At 36.7% G+C, this 11,313-nt stretch overlaps 2 protein-coding genes across 2 annotated transcripts; one reads left to right on the top strand and one right to left on the bottom strand.

Annotated features, from left to right (window-relative positions):
* The first annotated feature begins 3,401 nt into the window (after positions 1 to 3,401).
* On the top strand, positions 3,402 to 4,340 carry LOC109371270 (olfactory receptor 13D1-like). The gene has a single exon (XM_019623689.1). The coding sequence runs from the start codon at positions 3,402 to 3,404 to the stop codon at positions 4,338 to 4,340; it is 939 nt and encodes a 312-aa protein (XP_019479234.1).
* Positions 4,341 to 9,758: 5,418 nt separating this feature from the next.
* LOC109371268 (olfactory receptor 13F1-like) lies at positions 9,759 to 10,709 on the bottom strand. Its single transcript, XM_019623688.1, has one exon. The coding sequence runs from the start codon at positions 10,707 to 10,709 to the stop codon at positions 9,759 to 9,761; it is 951 nt and encodes a 316-aa protein (XP_019479233.1).
* Between the last annotated feature and the right edge of the window lie 604 nt (positions 10,710 to 11,313).

Here is an 11,313-nt window from a genome sequence, read left to right as displayed (position 1 = left end):
TTCATCTTTCCTTGTGGCATATTAATTGAAGATTAGAGTTTATAAAATCTATAAGTTGAGAGTTGGCAAATCCATTAATCTTTGCACAGTGTCAATGGTCTTAATTGTTCTTTTCAGGATAGCTGAAGAGGATAACAGGATTGTTTCCTATAGTAAGAATTTAAGAGTACAGGCGGTTTGTGTTTTTTATCCAAAAATCTTAGTACTTTAAACATTAGACCTTTAAGTAGCTAAGTCAATAAAACAAATCAAAAGGAAAAACTTAGAGCAAGTTAAGGTCCTTCTAGAAAGTTAAAGAGTTTGACTTCTGGTTTGGATAAAAAAAGTCACAAACTTTCCTATGTCTATGACAACACTACAACAGGGCCTAGATGAAGTCCCAAAGCATTGAACCACTGGGTGGTGATTCATTATAAAAGACCAGGGGCTGGGAGAGAGGGATTAAAGATGGCTAGGGTCTAGCCCAATTCACCTTTTTCATCTTCTAGTGACAATTCTGTTCTAGGAATCAGTGGTCTGCAATCTCTTTTGATAGATATGATTAAGTCAAGAACTCAAGTTCTTTATCTTGGTGTACCTCCTAAAACCAATAAACACCGTTACCTGGAGGACTTTGCGGGTCAGGATTAGAAATGCTTTAGGTTCACCAGAAACATTGGGTTCCAATCGTTCACTGAACAGGTCACAACAGTACAACTCAGGCTCACCGTGTCGTCTCTAGACACCCAAGACATTGTTTTACCATTTTTTTGTGAATTAATTTTTTCCCAACATAATTGGACACCTGCTTTACTGTTTTTCTCTTTATTATACTATTTTTATGCATATCTAATTTAGAAATTTGGGTAATTCAGAAATGTAGGGAAAAGTTCTCTAAGATAACCATTAGTGTTTTGAATATTTCTTTCCAGTCTTTCTCGTCTGTCTAGGTTATCCTGGTTAAGGTTTTGGTTTTGCAAACAATACTGTAACTGTTGTTTTGCTTATTCAGTCTTCACTTAATCATTTTAACATAATTTAAACATCATTTTTGTATTCATAGAAATTCATCACAAATGTCATATTTGTAGGTGCATAATGATCAAATGGGTGTACTATGATTACTTAAAAATTCCCCTAGCATTAGCCAAGAATGGAAAATTCTTTTAAAAAATAATATCCAATAATAACAAAGAACTAGTAAAACTTGAACTATCTAACACATGGGATCTCATGAAAAGCAATTTATTAGAAACTATCAAGAATCTTAAAATTTTTCATCCCCTCCCTCTCAGAATCCATTTTCGGAAAGTAAACTTTAGTGGAGAAAAAAAATTCAAGCACAATGCTATTCCACAGTGTTTGTCAATTGCTTCTTAAAAGCTACACTAGCGCAGCAAAAGTAATGAAAATAATTTCCTTTATACTGTCCGTTATCCCTTTTTCCCCCACTTGAAAGCATTAAAGCAGACTGGTAGTTTCTCTTATAAAGCTTTGCAAGTTAATTTTTTTTTTTTCTGCAGCAACTACCCTGGAGATGCTAAAATACCAAACACACACCATAATTATTTTCTGCAAGCCATTTCCAAATAGAAATCAATTTTTAGGATATGTTCCTAGAAAAGAGAAGAGAGGACATTTGATCTGATTCACATCTTGCCCGCAAAAACTTCAGTGCAGACCCCAGATGACTGATGCTCCTTTGAAGCACCTGTAAGACTTTTATTCCCAGATTCACAGTAGGTTGATATACGCACCTACAGGCAATCAAATTCCAACCTTAATACCAAATACAAGTATATCCTAGTCTGCCCAACCTTGCCTATCCTCTTTGTAATGTGTGCCTACAAATTACAGTGCAGCTTGAACTAGATGTGGGTCTTCCTTTCCACAGTCAACTGATACATAAACGTTCTATTATGCTGATTAACATGTCTCACTATTGTAAACTGGAATTGTCATAGAAAGCAGCATAACCTGTTGGCAAACCACTCATTCATTGGATCAATTTGTTTTTTCCCCTCAAGGAACATTTTTAAAACTAGGGAGAATTCCTTGAGGATGAAGAGGTGTTTTCAAAATTATATTCTATCATTTATTTACTATAAAGAAGGTCATCTACTAATATCTACTCTTTCAATTTTTTCAGATTAAAGTCACTTGCTCCATGCTTTATGGTACACAACTCAGATGCTTCCACTGACCTCAAATTCCTGTTCTGGAAAATACTGACCTAATTGCGAGTTCAATAAATGGAAGAGGAATGACTTTTATGTGGGCAGAAATAAAAGGTAGGCTGTCCTGTATGCAATGTGGCTGCTTGTGTATCTAAAATCTAAAGAACACAAAGTTTATTGCAACATACTTAATACAGATGTCTCACTTCCAGCTCTCATAAAAGGTTCCGTTTTGTCTGCTATTCAATTACAATCCTACATTCAATGAAAGCACCAATGGCACTCTCCAAAGGTACCAAAGACCGATGGTCCAAAAGGCCTTACTAGTCATGTGAGTTCTGCAGAGCAGCAGCAGCAGCAGAAGCATCTGGGAACATGTTGATAAATGCAGGCCTTAGAATCCACTTCAGACCATCTGATTCAGAATTTTTTACAAAGATTCTCTATGTGGTTCATCTGGATACTAAAATTGGGAAGCACTCCACTAGACAGGTGGTTCTCTTCCTCAGTTGCACATTAGAGTCATCTGAAGAGTATAATTTAAAAATATGCCTGATTCTCATTCCTTAGGCAACTTACATAATTTTGGGAGAGAAATAAGCATGTAGTTAAAAAAAAAGGGGGGGAGGATGTAAAGTAAGAAAAGACAGATTTGAAAAATGCGTTTTTATGCACATATCAGTTACTATGTTTTTACATAGATTTTACCTCTATGAACTTCACTTTCCTCAGTGAATGATAGTGATGATAAAATAAGTAATATGTGTGAACATATTTGTAAACCAATAGTATTGTTGTTGATAGGCATGGTATAAAATCCAGTAAATAGATATATTAACAGATTAAGTTTGCTCTTTCCAAAATAATAATATTCAAAGTGGGATATGTGGGTCCACTGAATTGGAAATAACAAGTATTTGTTAAAAATGCAAATAGTTCATAGTTCACCCTACTTCAGAACTTGTGCATCACAATCTCAGGAATGGAAGACAGAATCCCATGTGTTTAATAAGCTACCAGTGTATTTCTTATGTGTCTTTAATCCCCTGCCTTATGAGCTGGAAGAGGAATTTGAAAAGCTAAACTCACAACTGTTCCCAACACTCCAGCGAGCGCTGACACTTTTGTTGCCCCTCCCACAATGACTTCTTACTTCATATGTTAATATTGTACAGACGCGTTAAATTAACATGCATGTTGTTTTTTCTTCTCTCTTCTGGATTATCCCAGGTATAAAAGAACAAAATGGAAAGGACCAATTGGACAGAGATCGAGTTCATTCTGCAGGGACTTTCTGAGTACCCACGAGCTGAAAAACTCCTCTTTGCAACGTGCCTGGTGATGTACCTGGTGATCCTCCTGGGGAACAGCAGCCTGGTCCTCCTAACGCTCCTAGACATGTGCCTCCACACACCCATGTACTTCTTCCTGGGTAATCTTTCCTTCTTAGACATCTGGTACACAACCTCCTTTATCCCTTCAATGCTGATACACTTCCTATCCAAGAAAAAAAACATCTCCTTCACTAGATGTGTTGTTCAGATGTCTGTCTCCTACATGATGGGCTCCACAGAGTGTGTGCTTCTAGCCGTGATGGCTTATGACCGTTATGTGGCCATTTGCAACCCTCTGAGATACCCCATCATCATGAGCAAGGCACTTTGCATTCAGATGGCGGCTCTCTCCTGGGGACTGGGCCTTCTCAACTCATTGACAGAAACGATTCTTGCAATACGGTTGCCCTTCTGTGGGAAAAATGTCATTAATCATTTTGCTTGTGAAATATTAGCCTTTGTCAAGCTGGCTTGCACAGATATTTCCTTGAATGAGATTACTATAATGTTGGGTAATGTAATATTTTTGTTTTCTCCATTACTGTTGATTTGTATTTCCTACGTCTTCATCCTTTCTACTGTACTAAGAATCAATTCAACAGAAGGAAGAAAAAAAGCCTTTTCCACCTGCTCAGCCCACATAATAGTGGTGACTGTGTTTTATGGGACAATCCTTTTCATGTATATGAAGCCAAAGTCCAAAGATTCTGCTTTTAACAAACTAATTGCCCTGTTCTATGGAATAGTCACACCCATGCTCAATCCTATCATCTATAGCCTGAGGAATACAGAGGTTCATGGAGCTATGAGAAAACTGATGACTAGACACTTGTTCTGGAGGAAACAATGAGAAACTTAGATCTTTGAGTTCATTCACAAAATAAGCTCACATATTGGAGACAAAGGTTTTTAATAAAAATGCAACAAAAGAAAGGTTAGGTGTTTAGGCGTTGGAAAGAAATTTCAAGATGATAACTTAGCTTTGTATTTTTATGAAAAGGACACAAAAATATAGTATCAACTGGTCTAAGACATGACAGTAAACTTTTAAAAACAAGAAAAAAATCAAAATTAAGCTTTTCCAAGAAAATCTAGTACATATGTCTACTTAACAATAAAACACATATTTTTCATTCCCCTTTTTGAGAGAACTACTTGAGTTCATGTTTTTCTCATTTTTTGTTTATTATTGAATCTTTGTTTTACCCAGGGACTTGATCTGACCTTAACCTTATTTTTCAGGTACATATTTCCCCCTTTTTTTCCCTCCCCATCTTTTTCCCACTTCCTTTGCACATGCTGTGCTCCATTTACTATGTAATTATGCAGTTATATCATGGTCTTTCACACCTAAGGATAACAGCAGCGCCACTTCACTCCCATCATCCGCATTTCTCTTTGTATGGTGACATCCTAGCAACCTCATCAAAGATAATACAAGTGTTATTTTCTGCAAATCCTTTCAAACTTAATCCAGAGTTAGTTATCCCCTCCTCCATGCTGCCTCAAAATTTATGTCTGTTCTAACAATTTTCCTTTTATATTACATCATTTGTTAGCTTCTGAAATCTTCCCAATGGCAGAATTCACTGTTCTCTTTATGAAGTCCAATGTCAAACTAATTAAAAACAGTAGGCAGTAATTAACTGTTGAACTGATCAATTAATTAAAAATTTAAAAGGAGAGTAAAATATAGTTCAAGTACTTAGTATAATGCAAGGAGAAAAAAAACTTGAATTTATGTATTATTTCATTTGCCGAATGAGAAATCCAAAAGCTAATTCTAAATGCATAGAAAAATAGTATAGATAAAAGATTGAATAAAATATACTACATGGGTCATTTGGGCTGGATAAGACAAAAATCAGTGTATGCTACAGTAAGCAGTTGCTGAGAAAAATATATCAATTGTATAAGTCCTTCTTAAAGAACACTGACAATTTCATTCTTTTCGAAGCAATAGATATTCATTTTAAATATATTCCTATCAATAAAATCCCTTTGAAATTGCTAGGGAGTAATAACACGTAGTTGTATTTTTTATGTATCATATCACATATTTATATGATTTATGGTTGAGCTTCCTGGTACAGTGTCGTCGCCTGAGCTGGAAGAGGAGAACATCTACGCTTAAGGGCCCCTTGGCCAAGGTTTTAGTAACCCCGCAGTGTTCAGGAGGGCATCTTTGCTTGTGCTGCCCAGCACGATGCTCTGGAGCCTGACAGAGTAAGCGAAATGCCAGTGTGAATGGGAGGTCTAGTTCAGGCTGTCAGAACTCAAGCAGCATGACGAGGATACCCATGCAGGAAATGGCCCAGCTCTGGTTGTCAGAACCCAAGCAGGACGAAAGGGTTATGCACACAAGATACAGGGTATGAATCCCAGTACCTGGTTGAGGATCGCAACTGGAAAGAAGGGTACCTAGCAGAAGACATTAGAACACAAATGCAGTTAGGAGAACGTTGACCTGCCAGGAGAAAGAGTGGGGCGGGTGGCCCAGCATGAGTTGTCAGAGACTGAATGCGTGAGGAAGGCATCCACAGGCTGATGATTCAGGGGATCCAAGGCTGAGAGAGGTGTAGAGGGAATCTCTGAATAAAGACCTAATGGTGTGAGCAGGGCACACCCCAGGAGGAGAAAACAGTCAAGCATGCCAGAACCCATCAGCCTGAAGCAGGCATCTTTGATGTGGGACAGCCTTGCCTAAAGTGTTAGATCTCAGTCAACTTATAAAGAACGTTAGTGTGGGAACAGTGGGCTGATGGAAGGTAATGTGAAGCAAAAGAAACGGCAGATCAGCTACACAGGGGATAAAAAGTAACAACCAAATGTACTAGGTACCATGGAAGGCAGGTTTCTCACTGTCAGAGGACTTACAAAGAGGGAAATACTAGAATAAACCTTGTGGTGTTGGTTTAGAATTAGAGATAGTCTGACCACCAATATATAGTCAACCAACTTATATCCTTATCTTTATAAAGTCTTCACTCTTAAGCTTCTCTTCTCATCCAATCAGTGGCTTCATCAGGGTTATTTACTTAGACCAATGGAATCATCTTTGATGACCGTTTGTCCATATATTAGCGATCCTCAAATCCAACCCTGTAATTCCCATATTCATCCTATCTTCTTCATCCCATTGCTTTCTGTTTAAGTCTTCATTGCCTCTACGGGCACTATTGTAATGGTCCTCTAACTCCTCTCCCATTCTTAATCAGTCCCTCCATACTGTTACAAAATCGGTCTTTCTAACCTAAGAGCTTAGCCTGATTACATCACAAGGGTGCAAGAAAATCTTCACTGACTTTCCACTTTCTACAGAACAAAGGCCAATGTACAAGGTACTTGACAATCTGACCTCATTAAACCATTTCACCTTTATCTCTTAAATGAATGCTAATCAATAGCCCTTCCTCTTCCTTTGACTTGAATAACAAAAAGTAGTAATCGGTTGTTTGTTTTGAATTTATTTTCTCATGTGATTGTCACATGATATAAGTATTGCTGTATCCATCTTCCAAATAAAGTAACCAAAGCACAGAGAGGTCATATTCAGTTTTCCAAGGTCACACAGCTAAGAAGTAGAAGAGTGGGAATTCAATCCCAAGTTGTTGGGTTGTAAAGCCAGTGATTTTTCAAAATACCACATCACTGCTCCTGTTGCAGCAGCTACTAAATTGCCAAGTATTGACATTGAAAATGAAAAAGAGATTATGTTTTCCACAAATTTTTATTTCTTCAATGGGAGTATGTAGATCATTACGTAAAATAATATACTTTGTGATTTTAATTGAGAATCAGGTTTTTGTATATCTTATTTTATTGTGCTAATGAGGGTTCAGTGGAAAGGGTAATGAACAGGATTTTTTTAATGAATACCCATTTTGATTTAAACATAATCTTAACTTTGTTCAAAACCTTTTTATTTGTCATGATCTACCCCTATTGCTTCTTCAATACAGAGGTAGTCTGTGTGTTAACATTAACAGTTATTATTTCTTATATGGAATATACATATTCAAATCACTCCTTTTCATTGTATTTAAAAAGTGATAACTAATGTTGACCCATCCTTCTATTAAATGTATTAATATAACCAATTATGAAATATAAAAAAGCCTAGTCATAGACAATAAAAGAATGAGAGAGCAGAGGTGATCTAGTGTGTGTGCTACTGAAGTTGACTCAAATCGGGCAAAGCAAACCAAGATACTAATGCCTATGATCCTATCAAAAGCCTTAAGATGGGCTTTATACAGTTAAGCTTACAGATATTTGGTGAAGATAGTTTCAGAAAAGCACCCATTTGGAGATAATAAACCCAAGGCCAGATAACAGAAAATTTTGAAAGGGGTACAAACCTTACTTATGAAAGTAAATAGAGGTTTGTGAAGTTTGAATACTTTTTACCTCCTCATCCATAGATCATACTCACCTTGCCCGTAGGTAGGCAGTGAAGGTGCAATGTCAGAATGAGGGTAGAATGAGTGAATGTGACGAGTTGGAATTAAAAGTTTTAAGTCTAGTCACTGTGATAACTGTTTCTTACATATACTATTACTTACCTTTCTATTACCTCCACTCTCTCACCCTTCTATTACTCTTCCAATGGCCACAGTTCATTGCCTTCAAAAATGATCATTGGATGTTGGTTGGTCAATCCATTGATCCCAGTCTATCTACCTGTCTTAAAGTTGTCACCGTTTAGACAGACTAGTCAAATCTTTGGTATGACTTTCTCACATGCCTAAAGTTAATCCCAGTATATCTTCTGTGTCTTTCTTCTACACCAGTGGGCATCCCTCAACCTGGGTCTAAACCATCACAACAACGCTATTGATTCTGGTGACAACTCCATGATAAAGAGCAAATAACTTTTGCAAATTAACCTCACATTTAGTCATCTGGTCCAGAGGGGATCTACAAATACTATAAAAACTGCTGAGTGTACACTTTTAAATTTCTAATTTATTGTGGTTTATATAAGACATATTCACATACACGTATTTCAGTATTTTATACCAATTTAGTGAGTTTTGGGTATTATAAATTCTATAGTATAGATTACATGTCTTTTCTTTCCAAGTGCAAATGGGCTTATTTATACCCATAGATTTAAGAAATCAGGTGTCAGGAAAAATCCCAGTAAATAAAGGGTATTAGTAGTTTCACTGAAATACCCTGCAGCTTCTTTGAATTTACAAAATAATGTCAGCACCCTAAGACCAACAACATACCCTAAACTTTCTAATTTTTTTTTTCCTGACTGGCACTCCTCTACCCCACTTCTATTCAGGATATGTTTGTGCAGACCATTTACATTTGTACATAGACATTCACAACACACACATCTAGCTTCATGCACAAACATATCTACCCATATAAAACATAGCCACACATTTATAAAATATGAAATTATTTCCATAAAATGTAGCTATACTGAAACAGAGGTTGTATGACTTTGCTAATTATCATGACAACCTACCACAGATTGGGTGGCTTAACAGAAATTTATTTGCTCATAGTTCTGGAGGCTGGAAGTCCAAGATTAAGGTGTTGGCAGATTTGGTTTCTTCTGAGGCCTCTCCCCTTGGCTCCCTTCTCACTGTCCTTTCTTTTGTGTGTGGGCATCACTGATGTATCTATGTATGTCCACATTTTCTCTTCTTAAAGCGACACAAGTCAGATTATATGAGAGCCCACACTAACAGCCTCATTTTAACTTAATTACTTCTTTAAAGGCCTTATCTCCAAATATAGACACATTCTGAGGTACTGGGGGGTCAGAGATTCAACATAAGAATTTTGGAAAGAAACAATTCAGCTTAAAATAGAAGTTAATCATAAATTAACTTTAAAAAAATCTACTGGAGTTATTACATTTGCATATTACATGTATACAATTTTCAATACTCAATATACTAACTTCATGTTTAAAGTTATATTTATACTCTATAACCCAAAACAAAAATTGAAATTTGTCATCATGAGATCTATTTGTAGGACATTTCAGATATACTTATGTAACATTATATATATATATATATATATATATATATATATATATATATATATATATATATATATATATATATATATATATATATATATAATTTTAGAGCTTCAGTGGTGGGTCAAGGAAGAGACTTAAGAAATCACACATCTCATTTGAAATGACTATCTTCCTTTCCCCCATTATCCCAATGTTCTGGTGCATAATAACTATTAAATATGCATATTCCTTAATGTTTATCGATACTATTTGCTACTATGGATTAAAAAAAGCATGAAGAGGGTTCCTAAGCAGTAATTTTTTCACAGCCACTTTCACCTCTTTGTTTCGTAGACTATAAATGATAGGATTCAACATGGGGGTTAATCCAGCATATACCAAAGCTATAAATTTGTCTATTTCCTGTGAATCTACTGCTGAGGGCTTCAGGTACATTGAGAGCGCTGTCCCATAGAACAAAACCACCACAGTTAGGTGAGCTGCACATGTTGAAATGGCTTTGCTTCGACCATCCACTGAGGTGATTCTTAGGATGTGGTAGAGAATGAACACATAAGAGATACAAATGAGAAGCATCTGCACAGGAAGAAGAAATATACTGACTACCAGCATAATTAATTGCACCGTGGAAGTGTCTTCACAAACCAGTTTCAAGACAGCCAGAATTTCACAAGCAAAATGGTTGATGATGCTATTTCCACAGAGAGACTGATGCAGCACAGACGTCGTTTCCACCAGGGCGGTGAGGCAGCCTGTCACCCAGGAGCCTGCTGCAATCTGCGCACAAACCCTCCTGTTCATGATAATGGGATACCTCAAGGGGTTGCCAATGGCTACATATCGGTCATACGCCATCATAGACAGGAGCACACACTCAGTGGAGCCCATAGCGAGAGAGAAGTACATTTGAGTGGCACATCCTGGGAATGAGATGGTGTTTTTCTCTGAAACAAAATTTGCCAGCATCGGAGTGAGAGTCGAAGAAGTATACCAGATGTCCAGAAAAGAGAGGTTGCTGAGGAAGAAGTACATGGGTGTGTGTAGGCGGGAATCCAGGATGGTGATGGAGATTAGAATGATATTACCCAGCAAGGTGACCAGATACATCAGCAAGCACAGCAGAAATATGATGCTTTCAGCTTTGGGGTAGTGAGTAAACCCCAGAAAAATAAAACTTGAAATGACTGTTAAGTTTGTCTCGCCCATTTCATTCCATATTGTTCACCTGTCATAGTGAATAAAAGGATACATTGTATATATTTTAAAAATCTAAACTCTACCAACTTTCAAGGTGTCTTTACTAGTGGTACTTTAAAAGAATCATTATCCTGGCAATACCATATTAATTATTCAATCATTCAAAATTTGGTGAATACACTATAAGTCACTGAAGATCTAGAGCTGAATTACATAAAAGTTGCTCTCAGGCAACTCACAAGAAACTATAAGACACAGTCAAGTAAGTAAACAATTACAAAAAGTATGCCCCAGAGTACTAGGAAAACATGGAGTAGGTATCCTAACTCTATGCTGGAGGTATTGCTCAGTGAGACATTTTGAGAACTAGTTTCATCAAAAAATGCATTGGACCTACTCAAATTAAGGACCAAGGAGGTTTTCTAGCAAAGATAAATTTTTTATAAAAGCTAAAACAAGAAGAGATTTGGTAGTACTTCATAAAGCTGCAAATTATGTACTATACCAGATGGATATGCTTCATACTAAAGAACATAAATAGAAGATAGACAAGAGGCCAATCGCTACCACACTACCTGATTTCTTTCCTTGAGAAGGCATTTTTGAATATGGA

Source organism: Hipposideros armiger, unplaced genomic scaffold, assembly GCF_001890085.2.
Source record: "Hipposideros armiger isolate ML-2016 unplaced genomic scaffold, ASM189008v1 scaffold_558, whole genome shotgun sequence".
Taxonomy (NCBI): domain Eukaryota; kingdom Metazoa; phylum Chordata; class Mammalia; order Chiroptera; family Hipposideridae; genus Hipposideros; species Hipposideros armiger.
Note: the sequence above shows the minus strand (reverse complement) of the source record. Positions and strands in the feature narration are given on the sequence as shown.

Excerpts from the sequence above, each read along its gene's own strand:
- LOC109371270 (XM_019623689.1), top strand. The coding sequence starts at position 3,402 with ATGGAAAGGACCAATTGGACAGAGATCGAGTTCATTCTGCAGGGACTT.
- LOC109371268 (XM_019623688.1), bottom strand. The coding sequence starts at position 10,709 with ATGGGCGAGACAAACTTAACAGTCATTTCAAGTTTTATTTTTCTGGGG.